Source organism: Ascidia mentula, chromosome 2 (assembly GCF_947561715.1).
Source record: "Ascidia mentula chromosome 2, kaAscMent1.1, whole genome shotgun sequence".
Classification (NCBI taxonomy): Eukaryota; Metazoa; Chordata; class Ascidiacea; order Phlebobranchia; family Ascidiidae; genus Ascidia; species Ascidia mentula.
In genome coordinates, this window is record NC_138567.1 from 964125 (window position 1) to 992121 (window position 27997).

General features: G+C 38.3%; 4 protein-coding genes across 5 annotated transcripts; 2 read left to right on the plus strand and 2 right to left on the minus strand.

Moving 5' to 3' along the window:
* The first annotated feature begins 978 nt into the window (after positions 1–978).
* On the plus strand, positions 979–10286 carry LOC145888797 (BTB/POZ domain-containing protein 7-like). Its single transcript, XM_082979652.1, has 16 exons — positions 979–1214; positions 1671–1800; positions 1982–2146; positions 2590–2841; positions 2968–3041; positions 3207–3332; positions 3641–3725; positions 3994–4113; positions 4855–4999; positions 5223–5356; positions 5929–6079; positions 6468–6658; positions 7172–7351; positions 7800–8043; positions 8412–8595; positions 8721–10286. Exons 1-16 carry the CDS (start codon positions 1108–1110, stop codon positions 9592–9594), a joined length of 3162 nt encoding a protein of 1053 aa, XP_082835778.1. The 5' UTR covers positions 979–1107; the 3' UTR covers positions 9595–10286.
* Positions 10287–12977: 2691 nt separating this feature from the next.
* LOC145890635 (uncharacterized) lies at positions 12978–16056 on the plus strand. Of its 2 annotated transcripts, XM_082981756.1 has the most exons (8): positions 12978–13117; positions 13392–13463; positions 13851–14063; positions 14581–14703; positions 15085–15228; positions 15404–15586; positions 15820–15972; positions 16008–16056. In XM_082981756.1, the coding sequence occupies exons 2-7, from the start codon at positions 13406–13408 to the stop codon at positions 15921–15923; spliced, it is 825 nt and encodes a 274-aa protein (XP_082837882.1). In that variant the 5' UTR covers positions 12978–13117; positions 13392–13405; the 3' UTR covers positions 15924–15972; positions 16008–16056. The 2 variants fall into 2 exon arrangements, with proteins under 2 accessions (XP_082837882.1, XP_082837881.1); XM_082981755.1 differs by having other exon boundaries at positions 15820–16056.
* A 4653-nt stretch (positions 16057–20709) lies between these two features.
* LOC145889168 (uncharacterized) lies at positions 20710–26201 on the minus strand. The gene is made up of 9 exons (XM_082980055.1): positions 25904–26201; positions 25718–25801; positions 25560–25610; positions 24607–24765; positions 24181–24296; positions 23868–23935; positions 23441–23528; positions 22906–22945; positions 20710–22436 (listed from the first exon to the last, which is right to left on the minus strand). Exons 1-9 carry the CDS (start codon positions 25962–25964, stop codon positions 21676–21678), a joined length of 1428 nt encoding a protein of 475 aa, XP_082836181.1. The 5' UTR covers positions 25965–26201; the 3' UTR covers positions 20710–21675.
* Positions 26202–26429: 228 nt separating this feature from the next.
* On the minus strand, positions 26430–27888 carry LOC145889041 (receptor-interacting serine/threonine-protein kinase 1-like). The gene is made up of 4 exons (XM_082979919.1): positions 27871–27888; positions 27596–27765; positions 26675–27531; positions 26430–26602 (listed from the first exon to the last, which is right to left on the minus strand). The coding sequence occupies exons 1-4, from the start codon at positions 27886–27888 to the stop codon at positions 26430–26432; spliced, it is 1218 nt and encodes a 405-aa protein (XP_082836045.1).
* Between the last annotated feature and the right edge of the window lie 109 nt (positions 27889–27997).

Here is a 27997-nt window from a genome sequence, read left to right on the forward strand (position 1 = left end):
TAATTAGTTGCAATCTGATGTTGTCTCAACGAGAGCAAATTTGTGGCTAATTGCTGTAATTGTTATTTTTGTTAGATGTTACCGATTTTTTTTGAAACTTGTATTTTATGTAATTATATGAATGCAAAGTACTTGTCTTGTATTTTTGCGTCCCTTTATTGTTTTTTTCTTTATTTGAGAAAGTTTGCATCGAATACTTATTACCACGTAATACGATGACATACACGACAAAAATCGTAATTTTCAGCTGATTATCGTTCAAGTATATGTATTTATAAATGGTCACCCTTTCATTGTTCTTCATGAAGCGTTGAAAAAACACGACAGCTACATCTGGAGACTTGGTTTAGTTTTTTGACATCAATTTCCTCATTAATTTTGCGATTTTCTCACGCATTAATATGCTTGCAATACTTGGATTGAACCAAGCATTACCCACTTTCCCGTTACTTTACAAGATAAACTTGAACCGGTGCAAGTATGGGAAATAACACAGCAAAAGTTAATTCAAAAGACACATTATTGTCGTAGAATACTTGACGTTATCGACACGTTGGAAACATGAATCAGACAAATATTTCAACTTATTGGCAATTAAGTGTAAATTAACTTTTAAATGCCAACGACCCCAGCTCACAAATTATTACGTTTATATAAATTAAACCGCCCCATCAACACAAACAATAAAATATTCGTAGCTCTCATCCGTCATGCGTATACGTCACGCATTAATAGTTTTTACAAGATCAATTGTTATTTTAGAAGCAAAGTAATGAAGTTATTTGATATAATTGTTTAAGATGTTTACTGCAATTTCAACTGTAATCTTGATGTTTTCGTCGAGAAGTCTTAACTAAAGTTTGGAGCGACATGCTAATTACAAATATTGGATGTTTAAAGAACTTATTTGATAATATTCGTATGCAGAATAAAACTTTCTTAAGTTCGTTTTTTTTATGATGTTATTTTGGCAGGACATTAGTGAATATCGAATTTCTAGGCTGGTGAACTTGTTTAAAACCCAGAAGATGAAATTTTGAAACAACTTTAAGGAAACTATGGAATGAGATTATTGAATATATTATAAACTGTGTCAGAACTTCCACGATGACAGGAATGCAAAAGAAAACATGCAGCCAACCACAAGAAAGAAAAACAAAATCTGGATTATCAACGTTGAAAAAGAAGTTGAATATTCCAAAGATATACAAGAGGTAGATTCGTTTGCTTAGATTGTATTCCTGATTAGAAAAAAATGATGTTTGCACAAAGGCAATTAGCTAATGCTTATATATATCAAACATCAGTTTTGTCAACACAAAATCATGCAATCAATGTTTGTTGGAAAATCTTAGAGTGTAGATTACAGATAAAATGCAATTGTATACCAGGGATACCAGATTGGAAAGTTAATTGTGCACGTGATTGCAACGTTTTTTTTGTGCGGATTAGTGGTTAAGTTTCGAGCATTCATAACATTTTCCTAATCTGGCAAGGATATATCATTTTTGTCCAATTTGGGCTTAAACAAACGACTCCATCCTGTTGTTTTGGTGGAAGTCATCATATATATGTATATATGTTTAACATAATTTCAGCAAAACATTACTCAATGAATGAATAAAAAATACAACTGTAAAATAAAATGGACGAATAAAATATTTATTCAGACTGGCTTCCAAGCTTTCGGTCCACGGAAGACAAATTCGAATGCTTACCAGTAGTTGGAATTCAAATGATCTCAAAGCTTTGATTAGTGAATATGAACTTACAGGAACCTTAAAAGAATTGTCAGATGCAGTAAGTTGTTTATAAAACTGTATTGTGCATTAAAAGCTATGCAAACTACCTTTTTTGCATTAAAACCTATGCAAGCTAAACATCGGTTGAAATAAAATCTATTTTAATTTTATTGTGAAAGTTAGGTTCTTCTGAAATAAGAATGCCTGCCAGCAGCACTAAACTTTTTTCTGTTTGCCAGGCTGACTTGGCACGACCGCCTGCAAGCAACATAGTAAAAGATCTGGACAAGTTGCAGAAAAGTGGGTTTTTGTGCGGACTCAAGATTAGTGCCTCCTGCAAACAGTGCCATAATGTTCACGCGGCTTTATTTTCAAAACGATCTGGAATTTCAATGGGTGAAAAGGTATGTGTTGTATGTAAGCCTAGCATCTCATTGGTTTTGTCATTAACAGTTGATTATTTGCGAGGAGCAATAAATCGTTGCATAGAATTAATCAAGGGCTGACAAATGTCACATTTAGAGCCACATCACAAGTATTCTTCATGCAGCTATAAAACTTATCAAAAAAACAATCATTTTCTGTTAGAACTTGGTTCAAGTCTTACATTGAAATCATTTAGATTTTGTTGCAATCGCGTGCTTTAATGATGCATCTTTGTGGTTTTTTGTTGCTTCTAAAACTAGTTTTTTTTTTAAATTGTGTTATTTTTATGTGGTTCCCGACACAAAATAAATATTTAGCACTTGCGCTAAAAATGTTGATTTTATTTTACCCTGTGCTATACACAGACAACTATGCAAGCTAAACAAAGATTGTATTGGTTTTATAACTAATTTTGTTTCAGGGATCATCTACAGACAATCATAGCAAAGATAGTTATGTGGTTGAGTCCTCATTTCCATCAAAGGTTGACAGCAAGGTTAAATTTCTCTACAACCCTTGCACAAAAACCTTGTCAGTTGAATCTAAACACCCGTTATCTCATGGATATATCGAGAAATGGCTTGCTCACATTTATGGACAATCATCCTGGAAAAAGATAACCAACAAAAGGACGTTAAGTCAAGTTGTGGAGAAAATAAAAGACATTCCTGAGGTAAAAGGTTTCAATACATTTTATGAACCAACAACTCATCTTTTCAGTAAAGTTAGAAAATATATTTGAACGTGTTTTTATTTCATGTGCAAAGTGTGCTTAACAACTTGTATTGAATTTCAACAGGTTACAAACCCAAATGAAGAGAAGAATTTTTGGAGTTCGCTGTCAGAAAATTTATCATTAGCAAGTAGTGACAGGTACGTGTAGCTAGATATTCCAATTATTCTAACATATATACATCTTGTTATTACAAAATCTTCGATACAATGTTGTACAGGTTTACCTGTCTGATATTTAATAAAATGTTTTTTCGAAACAATTTTAAACAAAAGCAAGAGACACAAACATGATTTTTTTCACAGGACGGATGAGGGCGATTTATTTACACACGATTTCTTTATGGATTTGAGGGATTTGTGGTTTTCTTCAAATCTAACCGGGGATGTTAAACTTGTGTTCACGGTTCCATCTCCATCGTCCAGATTCTTGTAAGTGTAATTCAGATCAAACTTACGTATTAAAGACCTAAGTATTGTAGTGTGAAAAGTATAATTGTACAAATAAATGCATGTATGTAATGTATGTTTTAAATAATATGTAACACTATACACTGAACAAGAATGTGCATAATTTGTAAATATGTTAGCACAGTATTTAAAAATCATTTCAATCTAAACTTTAGGTTGCTGTCTTTGAAATGTGCACAGATTGTAAGATGGATATCATGTCACTGTGTTGATTATTTTGAGATAAAATGCCCACTTATTGTCAAGTGATTATTATTTTTACGCCTCAGGTCAAAACCAACAGGATTCAGCTGTCATAGTTTTGTTCTTGCAGCGAGGTCCACATTCTTTAGAACTGCCTTATCAAAATACAGGGTATGTTTGTCATTGGAAATTTTTAGGTTCTGCTGTAGAGTGCAGGCGATTCTTTTATTTATATACCTAAAATATTATACTGCATAAATGGTCAATCATGTTTCAAAAATGAACACAAGTGAAAAAAATCAAACACCATGTTTTGATACATTTTGACATTTGGAAAAATAAAAAAAGCAATCTTTTATGGGAACTGTTCACATTTGCAGTTGCCATGACAACAGTCTCTGTAAATACATTCTCATTTAAATCTTTTTTCTCTTCTTAGGAAAGTCTGGAGGAATTTGACCCTTCTGGGCAGAAATCTTTCGTTACGATCGAGGTCGACTGGAAAGCTTTCTCTCCTCGTTACGTTCAAGTCGTGTTTTATGCGATGTACACAGACCAGGTGAGGGGTCGTTCGAACAAACCTCTTGACCCCAAATACAAACTATATAAGAACCAACTCTTGTGAAAGTTATGAAACTGAACCAGGGTTTGTTAACTCTCATGGTTCTATAAACTATCTGACTGAGTTAGTAAACCCTGTTGATCCCAAAATTTTAGACCACGTTTGTTGTTGTATATCCTTATATAGAATGAACTTAGTGTTATTTCTTGGAAAAGTCCTGTGGGTGCTTTGATAGTTCGCCCATGGACCTCCAGTTGTTTAACACTGATCTAAACTGGAACAAAGCAAATCGGTAAAAACCACATATTTGTAAAAATGCAGTCGGCTATCGGCAATCTCAGCATTTCTCATATAAACTGGAAGTAGTAATGTTTCATGAAATCACATGTTAAGCAGGATGGCCCCACAGTGCAGGTCCATGCTTGGCGATCGCAAACTAAGGTATCGAGATCATTATGTTTACAGGCTTGGCAGCCCAGGCACCTAAACTGGAAGTAGATGAAAATATGTGCCAAATTATATAACACCTATAGTTAATCTATCACCTTAATATTGCACTATTTCATTTATGGATAATGTTTTTAGTACACTGTGTGTTGTCTACTCATTAATGGAATGTTCATAAATCTGGTTTTATAAACAATTCTTTATTCATAAATTATGTTTTTGAGTCCTTGTCCAGATCTATGTAGTATGTCTATATATTATAAGGTGTTAACGACAGCTGCCACTTTGTAGGTTGATTTGCAACATATCGTGAAAGACTTCTGCATACCAGTGGGTCATAATCACTCACAAATCGAAGCTGTATCTGACGATGTAAAAGACTTAACTGAGCTCCTATATCTTGGAAAATTCCTTGATTTTCCTATGCTTGTACAAGGTATATAGGCTGGAGTTTTTCCCTGCCACATAATTATGTTACAATTTTCGCCCTAACTTAAATAAGTGTTTACTTTATAGCAGTACAGGACTGTTAATAAGTGCCAGTATGCTTTTTAGTTACTGTGTAAACTATTTGCTGTTATCCTCAATGTAGTGTTTTTAAACTGTTGTTATATTTGCATGCTGTTAAAGGTATCGATTTATACTTGCTTGTTTGACAGGTTGTGAAAATTCACTTTCCCAAATCTTAAACGTATCCAACATAGAGAGTTTACTGAGGTGGTCTTCCCAACCACACGGCTCTGTGTGGCTTCGAAGGCAGATTATCCGATATATTCGTGACAACTTCCTCCAGGTATTGGTTTATCATTGAATGTTAATCTCTTTTCCTTGCAACCACATTACACTGATTCGAGTGACTCAGCCTTACATTCTTTTTCCCAACGTAGCATTTATATTCATATGTATTTCGTAAAATGCAATTCCCCATATAATCATCAAGGGGTTTATACTTTAATATGCGCGTATATAAGGTCAGTAATCCTGTCAACTGGTGTATTATTGCCAAAGGTTTGTTGCATGTGTATTGAACCACAAGGTATACATAAGCACTGAGAGTTGGTAAATGTTCAATTGAAGACTATTTCCCCAAAATGGTATCCTAGCAAAAAGGATTTTGAAGCAATAAAATTTTATTTTCTGGTCCGTATCAGACCCGCAGGGCATAGCATGGACACTCCTGCCCTGCATGCACTAGATTGTTATGAGTGGTTGTCATGACAATCACGCCTTGGTGGTTTGTTTTCAGTAAAACATAAAAAATTGCACTTTTTTTAAGGGGAGCCGTTTCGTGGTTAAAACACATGCAAAAATATCTGATTTTAAACAAACTTGTAATGTGTATTAAGTGTGATGTGTGTTGTACAGCTTTCATTATCCGGGGTCCTCAATTCTTTGACATGTGAAGAAATGTCGGAAGTGATCAAGTCGGATTTTGTCAACTCCCCCGAACTCGATATCCTGAGATCCGTTCTTAAGTGGGGAGAGGGTGAATTGTTCAGGAGAATCGAACTTAGAGGTGAAAAAATATTTTGCGCAAATTAAGATCGAAGTTTGTAAAAATATCAACTAAAAATCAACTGTTTTAATGTGAAATTGGTAAAACTGCTAAGTTCGATTTCATATAAAAGTAAAAATTGGAAATTGAATCACCACTTTTTAAAACAAAGTAAGGATTAAAAAGGTCATTAAATTGTGAGCCAAAACGCCTCAAATATAACATCCATCTGTTTTCCTTGTAAGGCAACTTTTTCCCCTTGTTTCGTCACATTCAGACGTTCTAAAAATCGACGGACGTGACGCGTTGTGTTATAAATATCTGTGATATCGGCAACCAAATGCCTGAATCAATGTTGGGCCTAAATACACAATTGAGACGAACGCGACAACAGATCGTTTCTCCCCAGAACCCAACCTTGTACGGAGTCACGTGATTCTCAGTCAAGCGAATCGCAGCTTCCGTTCATCTACGTCACAATCGTTGTCATCGCGACGTCGGGATATTCTTCTGGCTAGCAACACTGAGGAGTTGCACGAATGCACATCAGCGTTATTAACCCACGTCCGTCTCCGCCATGTTCTGCCTGCAAACCACGAGGTATATTGAACACAACAAGGCAGTTTTCCACTGATAGTTGTGCTAAATGTTCTGACTTATGAGGTCTCATCAGTACAGCTGGTTACTTAGTATGGTGTAGTTGGTTAACCAATCTGGCGCAAACTCATTTAACGTTGTAGTACTTTGCAGCCAGTTTGCTACGCGCTGGTTTGTACCCCATAGTTTTGGTACCCAACGGTTTACTGCATTAAAGCTTAAACCATTTGCAACCAATCTTTAAAAATACACCAAAGATAAGGAAAGTATTACCCATAAGACGACGTAGAAGTGTTTCGTGAAACCGAATGACAAGACAAGATCGCCCCGACTGCGCAGGTTTTTACTTGGGTATCGCGATCACTAGGTTTAAAGGCGTCGCAGGTATTAGCCTAGCTGGTTGGGCCAGGATAGACTGTGCAGTATTTAAATCGCCGTAGCAGAAAGATTACTTTATAAAAATCTAAATCACTACTTCCCAACTATTTCCTACTAAACTCACAACGTTTCATTCAGGTACTGACGTCAGCAATTAAACGGGGGGTAATCAGCTGCCCCCCGGAACACCTCCTCGAATGGCACCACCATGCGGGCGTTTCGACGCAAAACGAAAACACTTTTTTCTGGTTGAGAGAAAAGGCTGGGCTCGGATTTCTGCCTCCGCGTCTCTTTCTCCCTCACGTGGAGGAAGCTAAGGTATGCCAGTCGTCACTAGACGGAGCAAGAGAGTTTATTGTGCAGCAAGCACCCGACCCGTACACCAAGTCGAAAACCTGATCGGGATTCGTGGCCAGGATATCCTGGGTTCAAATCCCGGTGTGGTCAAAATAGGAATAAACAACTTTGTTTCATATGTTTGGTTGGTTTGGTTGTCAAGAAAAGTGACCGTAATACACTGTCATTGTTGATAATTTTTTAGTGACCAACGAGCACCCACAAGTTCTACTGCTTGTTGTAACTTTCGACACAAACATTTGCGGACAAGTTAAAGTGCGATTTTAATTTGCTGAACAGTCGATTTCGTGATATCGGAATTCTAGACAAATACCCGGCATCCACTCTAGTCCCTAAACCAACGAAAACATCCAATATCCAATATTCAAAACCCACTCAAACGACTAACTTGAATCTGATTTCCACGCAGGGGATTTTAGAGGAACGTTTGTGCAGCGAATCTACAGGAAACGTCAACCTCCGGTCAGTTCGAAAAACCAGCAACCAATCCTGTCCCACCCCTGCCATCGTACCCGACGCCCTGTACATGGTCGGCCAACTCCGCAACGCCACCTATACTCACACTGCTTCGTGCGACAAATGTCGACGTCATCGAATCGGCGTGACGTCACTGGCCACTAGGAGGTTAAAGTACATTGACGGAAGCTATCCAGGTACGGTTTTGATGTGGTTGAGTGTTGAACCCAGTGCTGTTTCAAAGCAAAACCAATGAGTTTTTGAGCTGCAGACGGTAGTGTGCAATATTCCGGGCAGGTCTCATTAGTGTAGCTGTTGACAGCGAGCCGTTATGTTTTTTTTTGGCTGTTGCAATTACGTTTTTGCGACCGTTTGGAAGAAAGAAAACCTGAATATACCGAAGGCCGGGGTTTGTCAACAGTGATCACAAGTATATTTTGCACTGATATATTTATTTAAACTAGTTTTGGCCATAAAAGGTTGGGAACCACCGACCTAAAATGAGGGATTAAGTCGATCTAAGTCACACAAAACAACTTAAAGTTCTGAAATATTTCCTCTGCAGTTCCCAAACCATCCATCGCCGTTCTACTTCTGGCACGCGAGCGCACATTACGTCAGACAGCTTGGCTTAAACGCGTTCTACAACTCTGCCACGCTGCTTCTACGTCACTTCCGCATTGCTGTTGTCGATCCGAGAGAAATTCGTTTGTAGAAGTTGACGGCGCTCTACCGCCTGGGATATTTTGGTGGGTATTGCTCCGTGTTTTAGGTGTAAAACCAGTCGTTGTAGTTTGTGTGAAGATATTTGAAACGTCACAATTACGTCATCATTACACGGCAAAACATTATCGCAACGTCACCGTTTCCACAGCAACCTGTGTCGAGCCGAACGTTACTTGCGCCTTCTGGTTGTGAGGGAGCACGGACTTCCGGATGTTGCGAGTGATCTCCTCCGAAGGCCTCATCTTTACTACGATCCAGATGAAATGGCCGAGTCGCCTCCTCTACCTCCAACCGATCCCAGGATCCCGGAGGTTGCCACGTCCACATCAGGAGCACCTAGGAAGCTGCAAAAGCTCTTCCAGAAGAGGAGCGCCCCGCGGAAGTCCTGCGCGGTCCCGGAAAACCTGGACATCACCAAGACGTGGGAAGGGCGCCACCAAGTGTTGAGCAGTGGGAGCGAGCAATCCCTCAGCGACGGGAGCGTGGATTGGCACTTCCCGTACAATGGTGTGGATAAGAAAGGATGCGGAGTTCCCGGGAGCTCTTTCTGGGGGAGCGACTCCTCCATCGCATCACTGCAGAAACTCACGAGCGTTCCGGATGTTGCAGCATCCGCCCACTCCACGATAAGGAGCAATAACTCACGATTCAGCTCCTCCAGCTCTGAATCGAGTCGTCATGGCGACAACGTGGAGGATTCGGATCTGACGACACATGGGAGCATCACTAGGATGAGAAGGACCCCCTTGTCTTCCTACTCCCAGTATTTAAGCCTAAATCGCCGGAGAAGCGAAAGCTCGGGACCACATCAGGAAGCGACCTTGAATTTGACCGGAATATCGGCATCGAATCCCCGCAACAGAGGGTTGCCTCAGCTCGTATTGGACGGCACTTCGCGTCGTAGCGAAAGCCCGGACATTTTCCCCGACGCCTTAAACTCACTCGAGCGTGACTCACCCAATCACAGCGTAGCGGCAGATCACGTGACGCGCACCAACGTCAGTAAAGAAACTTGTTTGTGACGAAAGAAAGTTTTTTTTTCATTTCTATGCAAACGTAAGCGCGCTATAGGATCGACAGATGCTCTATATGAAAACGCGAGTCTTTGTTGATTTGAAATTGATTCTTGCTGGTGATCGGCGCACGCCACGTGTTACACCATAAAAAACACACTGATTGATACAACTTGACAAGATATTTTAAACATTTTGGGACTTTGACCTCAAATTGTACTTGCAGGCACTGTTTTAATGGGGGCAGAAACTGTAACACCTAAATGTTTCGAATTACAAAATTAACCAATAAAGGCTTTACCGAGGGTTTTATTTATTCACATATAATCACAAAACATAATTGAAGTGCTCTCACATTGCTCGATTATTAGCGTGATAATACATTATAATTTCTATGGAAACCAGCGCACTAAACCACTTATCGGTCGAATGCACACGCTTTACTGACGGAATATTTAATAATTTCGTTTGTTTGTGATGAAATAAACACAAATTCCTACCGCGCAAAGCGTGTGTGTGTGGACCAATGATCGCCTATCGTTATTTGCACACCGCTTCACCAAAACCTCAAGAATTTCTGCAATTTTCAATTAAACGCGCATGCAAAATTAAACACGCTGTTACGTCACAATACATTACGTATGACGTCGTATTTTAGCGCTTCTTTGAACTTTTACTATTCTATTAAAATAAACTTTTACTTTCACTCAATTTTGCCAGAGTTTTTCGCTTTAAAATTGGCCACAGTTTGGAGGGGGAAATCTCCGGTCAGTTTGGTGGTCTTCAATATAACGAAAGGTGGTTTATGAATTGTGAGTTAAGTGAGACTACGTTTTTACACTAAAACTCTGGACAACGGTGTCAAATTTTATTTTGGATGAGGTTTTTGTTTCATTGTCTATTACGGTTAAACCTTTTCTCAAAAAAACTCGGCTTAGACCGTTGGCTACAGCAACATCCCCACCATGAATTTATATAGAGCTAAAATCTTTCCCAAAATACCAGGAAATGTGTTTGGTTAAAAACGAGAGACAGAAACCAACAGGATGCCGTAACTATCATAAGACCATTGGGTTGGGAAACTTTCGTCCCAAAAAGTTCAAACGCGATGGAACAACTGGAGTTTTTGTCCCGGTTTATGACGTCATAATCATCTTTAAATTGTCCTTTTTACGTTGTGTTACGTCATAGATATATCCAAGTTACATCTGATCTTTTGGACCACAAACAATTTTGCTGCCTCGGGGTTAAGAGAAATTTCCTCCTTTTGTTCAAATCCCCGAATTACGAAAACAGCACAACGTTTGTGACGTCAAAGTGCGACGTGATTGTTATCTTTACGTCACGCGGTGTTGTGAACAGTGTCATATTATCATGCAAAAGTTTGCAGTTGATAAGTTTTCGAACCGAAATTCTAGAATTAAAACACTTGTTTGTTAACAGTAACCATTTCTGGTTTTAATTGAAAACAGTGTTTTAACGAAAATCAATATTTCAAGTTGAGAAAAACAGATAAAGTGTAATCGAATATTGTGGCAAACGTTCCACCAACCCACCCACGCATGAAGTTAATCCGCCGGTTTCACCAAACAGAAAGCACCATAAACTTTTTAGACAGACACGATTACACCTGTAGGCGTATTACGTCATCAAGTGTTGGCTATAAAATTTATATACGCTCAGATCAGTTTGGTTTCGTGTGGATGCGAGGAATCCAATTACTTTCTGATATCTAGTTATAATACTTAATGTTTCTACCAAGTCTCGAATTAAATTTTTATAATTAAGTTCTCCACTTGAGACCAACCTTGTTGTAATTAATTAAGTTCGCCACTTGTTGTGGCTTCATACCCAAAATAAACAACATATACAATAACTCGTGTCCATACCAAGTTTAATTTATAAGAACATGTTTCGCTGAAAAAAATAATTACCAGTTCTTATTCAATTCTTATCTTAAACATGCTTTCTAAGATTAAATACGATTGAACACGAGGCATTTTTGTGGTTTTGGTTATTTTAGTGTGTATCATCACGCCATGCATTGCATCCAATCCTTGTGCATTTCTCACAACTAAACGGAAATTTTTCGCGCGTGATTTCCGTTTTTCGAAATTAAAGCATAGGAATTTTCGCGAAAACCCATAATTACCTGAAACTTATTCGATACAAACTTAGCACGGATGCAGAAAAAGATAAACCACACTTAACACAAAAACTCCCCCCCCCCCCACCTTCGAGGCGTGCGTCACAATCTAAACGCGCGAGAAGGAGCGATAAAGTAGGGGGGGCGGACCAATATAATCTCCCGTGTTGCAAAACGTGACAAGAGTTTCCTAAAATTGCAAAAAAACTTACCCAAAAAAGTGGTGCTTAATTAAGTTTAATTGCACGGCCACTGTACTTGCTTCTGTGTTGAGGTCTAAGCACCATCAAGAATGACTGAAGCGAAAACCAGTTGTTTCCCAAACTTTTTATTGACGTGGTTAAGTTCAATGTTTCTGAAAGGCCGGTCATCTTGTGCTGTTATTATTAACAAAATACGTTGTATCGCCGCTGTACTTTCGAGCGATATCGTATTTTGAAATCATTATGCTGTCTCACTTGGCATAGAACTGTAGCAAGAGAAATTTTCGATGTCAACGATTACTTGTTGATGCGCGATCGTTTCGCGGCGTATTATTGCATTAACCCTAATACGTCACCACCGCAACTATGGTGTGACGTACAACCATCTTACCAGCTAAATAGTTGGCGAAACTTCCACTTTGTGGTGACTGTACAGTCGCCGTCAACCCATTTTAATAATCATCCACGAGCTGGCTTGTTTACTTGTGGAAGATTTGCCGACAAGAGCCCGACAATATTATGCGTAACATGTTGTGAAATGAGGACCCATAATACACCGTTTGTTAAAAAATAATAAATCCTCTTACAATCCGTAAATCACACCAGGATGTTAATTTTTTCTTTTTACAGGATTTATAATGTTGGCATAGTAATCAAATTTTAATGGAAGAAACGAAGTTCACTTTGAACTTTATCAAGCACTGCATTCAATCCATCCCACTCTTATTTCATGAATCATTCGTTTTCAACCGCGTTTTTAATTAAACTCTCTTTGCGGAGGTTCCCACGTTGTAAGTTCGAGTGTGATGCAGTTTTACAATAAACAACCGAAAATTTTTGTGGACATAAGTTCGCACCATATTAGGTCGACCTTGAATATCTTGACTGCGTTTGACCACAGAGCAGGTTTTTATCTAAAACTTTGCGGGTTTTGCGCTCGCATCTTTCACCAAAACATGGTGGTCTGCCCTGAGGCTACGTCTCAATCGTAGTGACATGAGATTCACGTGATCGATGACCTTCGCTGCGTGTAGTCACGTAGAACCACAGAAATAAATTTGACCTTGGCCCAGCGATGCTTTATATAGGGACGGATTTTGAAATTTGGATCAGATATTTTCTGTTCTGGAGAGAAGTGAGAGAATTCAACATCCAGTGGAAGATCTGATTCGTTTGCTAAAAGGTGCATTTATGGTGTGCAATATTTAATGACTGATTGTGTATTGTTTATCTGTCCGTTGATTTCTTTGTTTATTTCTACCAAGTGACATTTTTGATTCGCGCCAGGTTTTAATGATAAAAGTGTTCTGTCTCAATATAGAAATACATTTTTGATGAAATTTTGTATTATTAGCAAAGAAACTACTTCAATTGCTCTAACTTTAAATAAATACTCTTACTGTACTCGCTGTGTAATTATTTACCGGATGGTGTATTTAAAAATGCTTTTTCGACAGATTAAACTTTCACCATGAAACTATTCCTAGCTTCGACTGCAGTGGTTTTGTGTCTTCTCGTTGCTCATTCGGGTAAGTTTGACCTTTTCTGTCTCCGGGGTCGTGACTTTTATTTGTACAAAGGTAAAACGGTTTGAAGTTGTTGTAGTTTTTCTTTTTAAAAATTTCGTGATTTGTTGAATGGCGAGGTGTTAAATTTGTACAGGGTAGGGGAATCACCTAAATTAGTATGTGTGGGATTCCTTGAAATATTCAATTCCCGACAATTTACGATTGCTAAGAAAATGGTTTGTATTTATAGCAGCTCAGCAACACTTAAGAGAGGAATACTTACTTCCCCTGAACAAAAAAATGTTCACTGATGCATGTCTATTTTTTGAAAGATTCATCGATGCATGTCTATTTTAAAATTTATAATAAATTTGGGTTCTACGATTTTTTTGATTTTTTATTTCACAGAAGCGGGAAGAAGAGGCGGTGGTGGAGGCGGAAGAGGAGGTGGTAGAGGTGGAAGAGGAGGTGGTGGACACGGAGGCAGGAGGAACAACGAACTGGAGAAATGTATGAACAAATGTTACGGACCCCAGAAGTGCTTCCGACACTTTGAACTCTTCTATTACTTGTGGATGAGGGGATCTGCGTGCCGGTCGTGCGTGTGGAGAAACTGCACAGGTTCGGGCAAATTATTTACTGCAATATTCATAACTAGTATGGGAGTCTATTGTGGTGTCGGTATAAGTGAAAACCTTCGGGCAAGAGCCCAGTCAATTCGAAGATATTTGGAAGTGGATTGACTAAACATTATGTATTGTATAGCGCCAGGAACATGTCTCAAATATCTTAAATATTTTAAAATTAGGAAAATAGAGTTTTCACATAAAATGTTAAAATGTATTGAAAACACTCTGCAGGATGCCAAGGTGGGTTCGGTGTGTTCACTAAAATAAAATAAAGGCATATGTGAGCTGCCAGCGTTAACTTTAACCGCTAAAATACTATGTCCATCCTGGCTTCTATCCTATGAACATGAGACCAAAAAGAAAAAAAAGCGACAAATATATGCGAAACCATTATTGTTTATCTAACTTTTCTGGAATTACTTGAATACGCTTGTGGCGTGGGAGATGAAAATTATGGGAAACACTGCTATACGTTATTGCAGGGAGCAGACCAAGCTTTGTTGTTGCAGGAAGTAAGCCTGGCTACGAAGAATGCTTCACCGATACCTGCCCTCAATGTCAAACCGCAAACTTCCCGCAAAGAATCGAAGCTTGCGGCGAATGCAGGAAAAACTGCACCGATGCAAACACGAGTAAGTTGTTAAAACCTAAATGGCGGGCATCAGATAGGTCTTAGCAATATATATGATCAGTTGGTATAAAAGTCATATTTTAAGGCCTCACGTGAGTTCTATGTTATGTTTTCTGACCTGACTTCAATTGAAAACCTGATGTAAAAATGTTTTACCGCCTCCGTATATTTTATCGTCACTGTAACAAATAAAATATGGCATTGCTCTAAATACAAGTGAGCTGCAGACAGCACAAAATCTCACCAGTCGAAATTGTCCTCTCTGTACAATAAGCGCTATGCAAAAATAGAAAGTTAGATATATTAATTTTCATTCTATTGTCCAAACAGAAACATTTTTCCATCGACTAATCGCACCCATTTTTTCCTTTTTTTACTACAGAACCGGAAGTCGAACGTCAAACCATGACAGAATGTTTCGATGCTTGTGAATCTTCCACTAAATGTGGCTCGGTGGTGACACCTAGCGACCTTCTGGTGAATCAGACAGAATCCTGTCAATCCTGCGTCAGAGACGAATGCGATGGTAAGTGACGTAATATTTAGTTTCAACCTGTTGTTGATTTGCAAACATCCCCCGAACTCAATTAGGTTTAATTCCGCAACTTTAGTTAATCCAAATAGTAATTTGAATTTCGAACCGAATAAGCCGAAGACGAAGTGATATTTATACCGGATATTTGTTTGTTTATAACACGAAGGCAACACATATAACGAGGGCAGTGGCGGCACCGGCGGCAGTGATTGCGCGATTTGTGAGAAAGTAGATCAAGCTGATTGTTACGGAGCGGCGATGGATGAAGAATGTGACGATTGTACTTCAGCATCGGATGAGACGGAGGTTGGAGTGACGAGTTGTTACGACTGTCTAAACGCGTGTACAGGTAAATAGATTGTTATTTTAATGCGGCTCTATTGATTTGTGTTGTAACATAACCCCCTTACCGTAGATGCACCCCTGGTTGCATAAAAGCTGAATTAAACTTATGTTTATGAGAACTTGGAAGTCGTATTTTATTTTTAATTTTCCACCGTGGAGTTTTCAACACAATAAAACTTGCACGGAAGTTGCTGATGTGAAGGCAACGACTTCTAATTCTTACAAACTTATGTACAGGTGAAGATACTGATGGGGATAAAGATCCAGAGAGTGAGGACTCTGATGGTGAGGACTCTGATGGAGAGGACCCTGACGGAGAGGACACTGATGATGAGGATTAATTGAGCGAACATTCTTCTCAAGACAGAGCAGACCTGATTAAAAGCAATTCAACTTAATTTTGTCATTTTTCTTGTCAACGGAAGGTTACATTGTACCTTGTACAAATAAATAATCACTGGTGCATGAATGAAAGTTTGTGTTCTTTGAATTCCCTGTTTTCATTATGGCCAACAAAGAGTTACAATTTTCCCAACAATTCATGCAAGTAATCCAAAGTGGTTTGTTTGATGTTTTGTAGATATTTGTATTTCGCCTGTGTTTAGACATCATCAGTATCACTAAAAACACAAACAACGCAGTTTAAAAACCAACACAAAAAAGGAATATGAAAGTAAAATAGTTCAAAATAGACGAGAAAAAAATACCAGTTCCAAATTCTTACAAATGATTAGATCGAAATGTTTGTTCACTTGGCTTCAATCCCAAACTTCGTGTGAAAGAATCATCGCTTAAAACCATAATGTTTAACTTTTCGATGCGGAGATGTTAACTTTAACCTTGCAGTAAACATTCAAACACCCTGCAGTCGTTCGTTCGGATCATATGAGGTTTAACCTGAATTCATCAAGCTCAGATTTTAACTCGAGTTTCCTGTTCTGTTGCATTCGCGCCTCTCTGAGATCTGCCCTGAGGCCACATATTGCAGCGGTTTTGATTAAAGAACCAAATAAATTGACCTCCGCTTATTGAAATTAACTTAACCTTGGCGCCTCAAGGGTTTGTAATGCGATGGATATTGAAGATGAGGATCAGATGCTTTCTGGTCTGAAGAGAAGCAACTGGAATCAACATACGGAAAAATATTTGTTTCGCTGGCATTGAGGTTTCAAAATCTAAATTTTTTGCAACCAAATTTTGTTCGAAGTGTGGTTTGTTGTGGGTTTTTGTGGCGAAAACAGATGAAACAAGCGTTTTTGTTTGAATTTAATTAACTTGAATTACTTTCCGCCCAAATTTTTTCACTCGTTACTTTGTTTGTTCCGCATTCTTTTTTTCGACAGAACAAGCTTATTTTAAACAAAGAAAAAACACCTTTAATTACTCTAACATCAAATAAGTATTCTTATTTTACTGGCTGTCAAATTACTTACCTGGCAGTTTATTTTCAAATGCCTTTGTCGACAGATTAAACTTTCAACATGAAACTATTCCTAGCTTCGACTGCAGTGGTTTTGTGTCTTCTCGTTGCTCATTCGGGTAAGTTTAACCTTATCTGATGAAACTGAGGTGTAAACATTTTTTAAACAGTTGTTCTCAATCTCGATTCATGAGCACTGGTGATTTTATGAAATATGAACTAAAGTCGTTTGAACAGAACACGTATTGACAAAAAAAACTAATAAGGTACAAGTATGCACTTTGTAACAGAAGAAATTTATATAATGTAAAAATTGAGTGTATGTGGTACCGGTGAAAATACTAACGCCCACGGTGATTGAAAAGCACTGTTCTAAAGTAAAGGCTTAGTTAAAGTTGAATTTAGGCTAAAAAGGTTTGAAATTAAAGCTTTTACAGGGTTTGTGAATTATTAAAAAACTATATTTATTTCCAATGTTATAAAACTATCAAAAGTTTCAAATTGAAGCAGATTTATAAACAATATTGAAAAATCGATTTCGTCTGCAGGAGCATAATCTTCAGTTTCTTACTAAAATAAAACTTTTATTTTCACAGACGCATGCAGATTAAAGAAAAGCCGGAACGGAGGCAGAAAGAGCACCGAACTGGAGGAATGCATGGACAAGTGTCACGAGCCCCAGAAGTGCTTTCAACAATATGAGCTTTTTTACCTCTTATGGATGAAGGGGCTGACTGCCGATCTTGTATCTACACAAGCTGCGCAGGTTCGTGATATCAAATTTGATTCCCTTGTACGAGATTCCGTTGTGCCATAAAAACAGGTGCAGATTTGTACGCAAATGCCGGGTAACAATTTGTTTGTCAAAGCGAAATATATTTGTATTTATTAAGAAAGGGAACAAATTTCAAGGAAATAAACGTGGCCATACAACAATAACATCGAACAATAAAAACTTTATTAAAAGATTATTAACTGTTCCACGGCGCCCATTACAGGATATGATCTCAATAAAACAAATTTTCTTTTTGTTCAGTCGTATTTTGATTATTTGATCGTTGGGCCTATAGTAAGTCCATGGTCTTGAGAACCAGGAAATTTTTTTTTTAAATTTCGCTCCAACTTGTCGGGAAAATAGTTGTCGGCCCAGCTTGGCTGCGATGCGAGGAAACCTGTTTTTCATACGTTAACTGTTATCGCCAACTAGCGAACTACACTGTGGGGCGATCCAGTCTTGTCAGGCGATATTATGCAACACTATTAATTTCTGTGAGCTGCAGACGTTGGGCCACTGTTTCGACCTATAATGTCTCATCAGTGCAGCTGGTGTGACTCTTCTAGACAACTTTGCTGACCATACGGTCAGGCAAAGACTGCCACTTTGTGGTGATTATACTTTGTATTAATGTTTGTGCTGAAACTATTAATGCACAAAACACCAGGGGTCTGTAAGATTGGTATGGACAGTGTCTGTGATCAACCTGTACGTTTTTATCTGCAGGAAGCACCAAATCCTGGACGGATTGTTTCACCGACATTTGCCCACAATGTCAGACCGCAAATTTCTTGCAAAGGATCGAAGCTTGTCGTAACTGCAGCCAAGATTGCGCTGATCAGAACACGCGTAAGTTTCCATTTTTTCTGTACTTTTTGCTTCCTTTAACTTGGTTCGCGCGGCTTCACTGCGGCCAATCAGCTGCTTGGTATTCAATGGTGTTATGGGCTCTTCTCACACCCAATTCAGTTTTTCTATCACATAAAATCGTGCTTTTACATCAATAAGAAAATACATTCATCGGACGTGAGGGTGGATCTGATGCAGGTCCTTTCAAATCTTTAGATAATCGTAAACAACTTTTTGTAGAACCAGAAGTCGAACGTCAAACCATGGCAGAGTGTTTCGCTGCTTGTGAAGTTTCTCCTAAATGTAGCTCGGTGGTGACACCTAACGACCTTATCGTGAATCAGACGGAATCCTGTCAATCGTGCGTCAGGGGCGAATGCGATGGTAAGTGACGTAATATTAAGATTCAATAGAATTCAGTTTATTTTTGACATCATCCAAAGTAGAAGTGGGATCGGTTAAAGCCACTTTTTTGCCTCAAATAGCAATGCTGGCTGATTTTGTTTGCAAATAAACGTTTTCATGCTTGTGGGAAAAATATAATACCAAGCAAAACCGCCACAAGACATATTTCGTGATAATTTAACACAGAGCTAGAGTCGTATATGTCATAGCCTGGAGGGGCGACGTTAAATGTAATAGGTTGCAGGACAAACTAAACTTTTATCAGATAACGGAACATTTTGATAAATTTCATTTTGGGTAAATACAAATAGCGCAGATGAAATATTAGACTTCAACAGTTTGACATATTATACTAAAATGCTAATTGGACTCGTGATGAGCTTGAGATAAATTGATATTTCTTACATCAAACTGTATTTGTTTGCTCCCAAGACGCTGCCGACAGATACAGCGAGGAAAAAGTTGGAATCGATTGCGCGATTTGTGAGAAAGTAGATCAAGCTGATTGTTACGGAGCGGCGATGGATGAAGAATGTGACGATTGTGCTTCGGCATCGGATGAGACGGAGGTTGGAGTGACGAGTTGTTACGACTGTCTACACGCGTGCAAAGGTGAATAGATTGTTGTTTTTAATGCGGCTCTGACCACAAGCACCTAGGGAAGTCTCGACGAACCGCACGCGAAATGTTGCTTAAGCTGTGTTAAACCCCCAAGTCGAATGACAAAGCTTATTGTGATTTGTCTATAGTTAGCATTGTGCTAAACTGCTAACGTTTCGAACACCAATACTGCATCATCTGTGCGAACCATCCCAGTAACACAGGCTTTGTTTAACCAAATCTCGTGACACTTGCGAATATGCAGAGCAGTGACGTCACAATTTGTTATTGTCCCATCTGCAGCGTAGCGCTATGTTGAACCCACTGTCAAAAGAACAAAAGTTAAATTGTCCGAGCCCTTGCAACGTGTATTACGCATTAATATTTAAAAAAATGATGTTTAGGCATAGCGCCCTCTATAAGTTCTTTTAGTTATAGAGGGCGCTATGTGTTTAGGGGTCGACAGAATAGGGGGAAACCCCGATGCTTTCTGAAGTTGAATCTTAAATGCTGAGAAATTTGATTTGACTGCGTTAAATAAAGTGACTTCTTTCGGAAATCCTAACCTTAGTTTGTATTTAGCTACGTTCGTTCTTTTGTTGATTTGAAGCAGCCGAAAGTTTAGAATCCGTTTCTTAAACTGTGGAGTTTTGCAATCTTAACAAGAACGGCGGCAGTTAAAGATTTTGACGTCTTTTGAATCTAAAAAACTTGTGTTTAGGAGAAGACACCGATGATGCTTAAGGTTTCTAAGTAGACGATGGAGACGAATCTGATCATGACGATTCTTATTGAGGAGACACGCCTCCACAGACCTGATCATAAAAATTAAACTTCCTTTTGTGCTTTTACTAACTGAATGTTACATTGTACCTTACAAAAAATGCAAATAAATAGTCAACGGTGCGTGACTGTTTTGTGGGAAAACCGCAACGCAGGTTGAAAGTCAACTGTTGATCACACTGCGTATCCTTGCGTTCCAGTGAAAAGGAAAGTTATTTCTCAAGCGTTTCTCTGATACCATAAAAGATCCGGGTTTGGAAACAAAATTACGCAGCAAAGTTTACATTGGGTCGTTTACATATTACTTTTTGGCCAATGGCAAAATTAACACAAACATCTTTGAAACAAATTTTGCATCACAATTGAGCACAAAACACTTAAGTAATTATATCACATTACAACATGACGAACAGACATTTTTTCATATGTTACGTACGCAAATTGTTGACAAAATAAACTCAATTTTCTTAAAAGTTTCTTTCGCATTTTTTTCGTTGTTGCAATGACAACATTGGTCAAGCGCCCGACCCGTATACCAAGAAGAAAACCTGATCGGGATTCGTGGCCATGATAACCAGGGTTCAAATCCCGATGTGGTTAAAAAAATATGTAATAATACTTCAGGTATATTATGTCCATTGTTTCAAAAAATGCTCGACATGTTCGTATTTTGGTTGTTGACTTGGGATTTGACAAGTGTGCCACAAAACAGGAAGTATGGATGGTCTTGGTTAATGCTTTTCAACAGACTGACAAAAAATCACCAATCATGATATTTCTTGATTCAACTTTTCAAAAAATCCACCTCAATAATTTGGTAGTTTTTCAGCTAGAGTTAAAACAACACCCACTAACAATGGACTAGCTGACTATAATAAATCTGCCCAAAACACGCTCAAAATCGTCCTAGAAACAGCCCGTGCATCTGTGTTCATTCAACATTAACACTGGCGCCCATGCATGACCCATTGCATTGTTACACACAATTAACTCTGTTACGCAAGAGTATGAGAAGGGCATTTCCCAACCAGGAAACTCTTTACCACAGAAATACGGAAATAACACAAATTTTTCCAAACAAATGCATTTCTTGTCAATTTTAAACGATTTTGTTACTTACAAATAATTACAAATAAACAAATGATTATTTATGGCACAATATTCACACAAACCACTGATATTTTTGTTCAAGTAAAAAGTGGAAAAAACAAAGTTTGCAATTGTGTTTACTTTACACACTGGCTATGTGACGTCATAATGCCTATTGCTGTTCCATTTCTAAAACTCGTCGCAAATTGTTTTCACTTGTTTCAATCCACTTCTTTCTTTCCTCTTCAGTTATGTCTGTTGCCATTCTGAAAGCTTCAAATGCTTTCATATAAAAATCCACGCTTTCATTCAGTCGATTTGTTTTCTCGCAAACGACACCAAGGTAGTTTAACAAACCTCCGAACACTCGATGCTCTGCTGAGTTTTCACCAAACTGTTTCCTCATCATTTCAAGTCCAAGTTTAATTGTTGATTCCCTCGACGAATAATCTCCGATTGAACGTTGACTCCATCCAATGTAGTACAAACACCAAACTCCATTTAGACATTTTATTCCTTCTTCCACGTTTTGAATATTTTGTATTTTGAGTCTCATCGTTTCCATCAGTGGGATCACGTGACCACTAATTATTCGTTTGTTTTCAAGTTTTTGATTCAAATCCGATGTTTTCATCAAATCATCGCATGTCTGACTCAAACCCCAAACACAATCCTGCACACCAGCCAAACCTCTCACGCCATCGTGATGCCTTGAAAAAAATTCACCTCCAAGTTCGTACAATAAAATCGATTCCAAACATTTTCCCTCTTCTCTCTTTTTATCTCCAGTTGTTTCCAAATCTTCTGCAGTCACCCCAAGACCTTCAAGTGACCTTGAAAGTTCCCACCTTGTCTCGTCAGCTTCTTTGTATTTTTCATCTTTCAATAGTTTCCTGTACTTTTCCATCAGCAATGTCGGACTGATGTTTTCATCTATCAAAAATAAAGTTACGTTATAACCACAAACCACAATAAGGTAGCTACAGTCTAAATGAATAAAGCGAAATCAAGTTCGCGAAAACTTGAGCTAATAAAGTTGTTTAGCAGTCAAGTCTCTTACAAAAGCAGTGCACTAGCAGGCATTATATGTACATACCGGAGACGGACACGGCGAATTGAAGAAATTGAATTATGTCACAGAATAATGTAGCTATCGTGATTCAACTGAAACCAGGGATGGGAACGTTTTGGAGGCTGGACCAGAAATTATTAATAATTAGATTGCCTGGACTATAGTTATTCAAGTAAAAAGAATGTTTAAACTAAAAGTGATTTGAGACTGACAGCGTCAGCATCACCGTGGTAGTTCTACCCTTACATATAACTTCCGCTTACGACCAGCCCTTCACGCATTTTAAGGCCAACAAATAAGTTTCTCAAGATTTCAGAAACAAAATCTTACCATGGCTGTTAAGTGATTTAATTCTTTTATCCAAATCCTCCTGCAATTAAAATATTTGTTGGTAAAAATGAGGTGTCGGCAATGTTTCAAGCGCCCCGTGTCAGTTTACAAATCAGGTAAAAACGTCACCAACAAATCGCGTGCCAACTAATATGCGCACAACAATATGGCCCGCAATCGATATCACAGCCTCATGAAGTAAAGAAGCGAGTTTTAATGAGAAAACCGAGAAATCCTGGACATTTAGTCCCTCAACCCTTCTTGTTGACGCAACACAATCCAGGACGGTGGGTAAAGTAATGGAGTATGAACTCGTAAATTATTTTAAATTACTTGCATGGCATTAAAATTTAACCAAATTAATCACGCATGTTAGGGGTTACCGAACCCTGGTACAGAGGTATAAGTTGTGCGTACGTCAAATGATACGTTTTATGAGTGCAAAAAAACCCGAGGTTAACTGTTGTTACCAAACAGCCAAGGCAATTACGCTGTTAAGCTACATTTCATCTTCGCAAAACACACGTCTACTTACCAACGATAGACTTTTTATTCGTGGATCTTTCCATGTTGTGGTTCTGGTGTTGTGATCAACAAAATAAAACCTCCCATTTGGCGCCACCCTAAATTCACCACAAGGGTTAAACTGGATGACGTGGCATGCTATGTTAAACTCTTACATAATATCTTTAGTTGCAGCAATAAGTTTTGGAAATATTTTACTATATGGCATCTGCGCCTACTATTGGTCAGCAGAGTTCTACGCCACAAACATGGCAATTCACTAAGATGACCCGCAGTACTGGATATTCACATGTTCAATTACATTGTATTTGTGCCAAAGGCCTAACATACACATGGTGGGACATTCACGTAAACATGAGTAAATCGTTTGTTACAGATGGTATAAAGTTAAGTACCATACTGCTCTTTGTTAAGCTTATCTTTAGAAGTGGAAATACCTCTCTTCCCATCCTGCAGGTAATGGTTTGGGGGAATCACCTATTGAAGGTTGTGAACTCTGAGAATTCTGATAAAAAAGAATAACTTGAGACACAAAATACAACAAAAAAAAGTTTTGACAAATGAATTTGTGTTTACATTGAGTTCTTGTGTTGACTGGTAATAAAGTGTAACTGTTTTTTTTAAATCGTGAGTTAAAAGAAACTTTACACTACAGCGGGTGTCTGTCCTGCATATTGTATTAACATTATATATAAAATAAAATTTTTATTATCCCATGTATGCATAGGTAAAGTTTCTGACATCACTCACATGTGTTGGTTTATGCCAGGTGGTTGTTTTATTGATATGATCCACATAATACTTGCGATATTTTTTGTCCACCCTGACTTCCCAACCATCTGGTAGATCCTCACCACCCTTATCACCTGTGGTCATTGTTAATATTTTGATGTTAAAATGTGTCCACAATTTCAATTCTATATTGGAAATGCTGTGAATTTGTTGTTGCAATGTAATTTATTAAAAATACAGGGTAAATACAAAATGAAAACATGAAATGAAAATAAAAGAAATAATAAAATTTAAATTTTTTCTGCTGTGGTCATGCTTTGTGGGTTTGACATTACAATAAACAATCTATAAAAATGTTAACGCCAAATATTAAAGCCGGAATATTAAAGGGTTGTGTATGTATTGGCAGTGTTGATGAGGCAACTTTGCATCAGTAACTTGTACCTAGTAAGCCCAGTAATTCCTTTCTTTCATCGAGATGACGTGGAGTTAAGCCAGGAACTGGAGACGCTTGTCTGACGTCATCAGCACGCAGTCTCAAACCGGAGGATGACTGATCGTTCCTCAGATCATTACGCGAGGACAAGGATGCACTGCTGGGTTCTACGAGCACAAAAATGAACTGTGAAAACTTCAGGTTCACATGAAAACCAGTGAAGTGGATCTCACTACCTTTTTTTGTGCTACAGTTAAATGGTTGTTATCCAACAAGTCAGAACACAGTTTTTGAAACTACAGCATGATTAATGTGTCAGAAAACAAGGGAAATAACCAGTACTAAAATGTTTTTTTGCATCGAACTTTATTGAAATTTAAATGATTTAATCAACTTGGTTGAACAAATTCTATGAAAACAAACAAATCAAATGTTAAACAGCAGACCGAAAATTTGTGTGATATAAACAACAGTAAAAAAATTACTGAACAAAACTTATGCAAAATGATGTATTTTATTGCATTGTTGTGTAACAAAGTACTGAGCAACAGCAATGTTTGATGAACTACAGCGCTTCTTTTGTTCTGTTGGACTCGCTAAAGTTTAGCATTACAAGATGGGACCAATTGAACCAAGCAGACCTCAAGGTTGCCCACAAATTGTTTAACTATCTGAATTTTTTTTTGGCAGTTTGCCTAAGTTGGCAGTTTGCCTAATCCTGGTATAATAGGTTTGGTTTAATTTTTTTGCCACATGTCAAAAACATTCTCATTTTTTTGTGACATATTTGATTGCTGTTGTACTTTTACTTCAGCATGTGTTTGTTGTCTTGCTACAACATCCCAAGACTTTAAACTATCAAAAAATTATTGGTACAGGTATTGTTAGGACCAATAGAGTTAAGCACCCAAGCAAAACATGACTAAGCAGCTCGATAAGTAAATATTATATAGATATTTACCTGCATGTTCAATGTGGCCATGTTGTGATGGTGTGTTGTTTGATGATTCACCTTTGAAATTGCAACAACATTATTCAATATGAAGCCCAATGAATCTTTAACACACACTTACAAGTTTTCATGAACTGAGCAAAATTTAAAAAAATAATATTTGATACCTGGGTGTTGTAGTAATAATCTGTCTGCAGTTATTTTTTGTGGTGATGAGATGTCGGATGATGTTTGACCTTCAAGATCATCTCCTTGTTGCATAAAAAGAATGTTTATTTCTGTGGAATCCTCACAAACTTTTTGTGAACACAAATTTATTTGTATTTGTCAAAACATCTCCAAAATGATTTTACCTGCTTGCTGATCATCAGTCATCAATTGATAAGAAATTGCGTGAGACGTCACCAAGTGCATCAGATCGGTTGTCAACACGGGAACTGTGACCTACACAAGTAGTTAGGTAAACACTTTTAACCACGGTTACTTTTAATCCGTGGTTAGTGGAAGATACTTTTACACCGGGTCACAAAGTTTTTTCCAAACATGATCCACATATAAGCCTATGTAACATAGAAATCTGCGCGAATATTAAAGCTACGATTTCGTGTAGTATTTCAACTGTTATTTATAAACAAAAATAACAGGCGGTGGCCCTGTTCACGCCTAATCATTAAAATTCAAACAGATTTCTGTTTTACACATACTTATATGTGGATCAAGTTTGGAAAAAAATTTGTGACCCGGTGTAGTAGTATTTTCCGTGGTTAGTAAACAGAAATGTCCAAACTTTCCCGAATGCGTCATAGTCTCACAGCAGGCTCAGGAAAAATCTACTCCATGTTTAAAATAAATATGCAATGTAAACAGGGCAACTTTGCATCAATAACTTGCACCTTGTGGTTGATGCTTGTCCTCTCTTTCATCGAGATGACGTGGAGTTAAGCTTGGAACCGGAGACGATTGTCTGACGTCATCAGCACCCGATCTCAAGCCGGAGGATGACTGATCGTTTCTCAGATCATTACGAGGGGACAAGAGTTCACTTATGGGGACTAAGAGCACAAAAACAAATAATTTGAAGAAACACACACAATTACATGAAGTATAACATTACAAAAACAAACCTTGGAAACTTCGAGTTCGTGTGGAAAACCAGTGAAGCGGAACCAATCGATCAAGGTTGATGGGAAAGGGATCCTTGATGTCCATCTGTCTGACAACATCTTCCACTTGTTGCTCGATCACTTCTGGGCTTTGCTGGTCGAGAAGTTGCTGCAATCTCTCACAGATTTCGATCATCGTTGGTCGTTCAGATGGATCTTGATCCCAACACTGCTTCATCAGTTGCTCGAGGTTTTCAACGATTACTCTGTCGCTGTAACTGAGATGAGGCTTTAATCGCTTTATTATGGAACAGTTTGGTCTTGTTCCTTCCTTGATGGAATCCAGTAAAGCTTTTAGGTTGCCGGTCGGATAAGGCAACGCACGCACGACAATGGTAAACACCATCACACCGAAAGCGTAAACATCAAGTTCTTTAGTGGGTTTCATGGTGAGGTCCTTTAGTTTTTCAGGTGCCGTGTACATCGCAGTGTATTGAGGTCTTTCCTTCTTACTTCTTGCCGAAGAATCCATAGTCATCGAGCCTGTGGTTGTTGCGAGTTCCGCATTTCCAAAGTCGCATAGTTTGATGCGCAGCAATTTGGTAAGCACGCCATTCTCTGGTTTGACGTCTCCGTGAACCATTCTCTTCAGAGGTAAACCGTGGCAAGCTTGGAGACCTTCTGCAGCATCGAGTAAAAGCCGGACACGCAAGGGAAATCCCAAATCGATTGATGGCGTCATCAGTAAATCCAGGAGGTTTCCACCTTTACAGAACTCCATAACGATCCCGATGGCAAAGGGCCATTTGGTCCAACCGTGGACACGAACTATGTTGATGTGATCCAGTTTTTGCAGATTTCCAAGTTCCTCGCCAATTCTGTAACAAAGTAAAACGGTGGGTTTGATATTGTGTCACAGGTAGCTGTACCAGATTAATTTACGTTTTTTTGAATACATTCTCGGTATGACGACCACCAACTTGGATGACCTTGATTGCAACAAATTGCTGCAAGCGCACGTGATATCCGATTATGACGTCACCGAATCCACCAGTTCCAGCAACAAAATTGCATTGGTCGCATAAAATTTCCGCGGAGTTGATCAAACGGAACTACAACAACATATCATTACCATACGAGTAACACAGTCACAAACTTAAACAGGGTTAGGATTGATTAGAAATGTGGATATGATTAATAGACTAAACTTCGTATACCTGATCTGTGGAAGCCATGCTGGAATGTAGTCAAGAAGTGATGAGTGTCACAAAACCAAGGTTTTCGAATCTACTCCCCGATAAAATGAAACTCTTCCGAACGTTTGGCTGAAATGTTTCCTTTCGT

Excerpts from the sequence above, each read along its gene's own strand:
- LOC145889041 (XM_082979919.1), bottom strand. Across the intron at positions 27,532-27,595 it reads GAGAATGTATTCAAAAAAAC|AATTGGCGAGGAACTTGGAA; the intron begins GTAAATTAATCT and ends ACTTTGTTACAG. Across the intron at positions 26,603-26,674 it reads ACGAACTCGAAGTTTCCAAG|TCCCCATAAGTGAACTCTTG; the intron begins GTTTGTTTTTGT and ends TTGTGCTCTTAG.
- LOC145890635 (XM_082981755.1), top strand. The coding sequence starts at position 13,406 with ATGAAACTATTCCTAGCTTCGACTGCAGTGGTTTTGTGTCTTCTCGTT. Across the intron at positions 14,704-15,084 it reads CTGCACCGATGCAAACACGA|AACCGGAAGTCGAACGTCAA; the intron begins GTAAGTTGTTAA and ends TTTTTACTACAG. Across the intron at positions 15,229-15,403 it reads CGTCAGAGACGAATGCGATG|GCAACACATATAACGAGGGC; the intron begins GTAAGTGACGTA and ends TATAACACGAAG.
- LOC145889168 (XM_082980055.1), bottom strand. The coding sequence starts at position 25,964 with ATGCACTTGGTGACGTCTCACGCAATTTCTTATCAATTGATGACTGAT. Across the intron at positions 23,936-24,180 it reads CCTGGCATAAACCAACACAT|AATTCTCAGAGTTCACAACC; the intron begins GTGAGTGATGTC and ends CTTTTTTATCAG. Across the intron at positions 23,529-23,867 it reads CCTGCAGGATGGGAAGAGAG|GGTGGCGCCAAATGGGAGGT; the intron begins GTATTTCCACTT and ends TGGTGAATTTAG.
- LOC145888797 (XM_082979652.1), top strand. The coding sequence starts at position 1,108 with ATGACAGGAATGCAAAAGAAAACATGCAGCCAACCACAAGAAAGAAAA. Across the intron at positions 2,147-2,589 it reads GAATTTCAATGGGTGAAAAG|GGATCATCTACAGACAATCA; the intron begins GTATGTGTTGTA and ends ATTTTGTTTCAG. Across the intron at positions 2,842-2,967 it reads AAATAAAAGACATTCCTGAG|GTTACAAACCCAAATGAAGA; the intron begins GTAAAAGGTTTC and ends GAATTTCAACAG.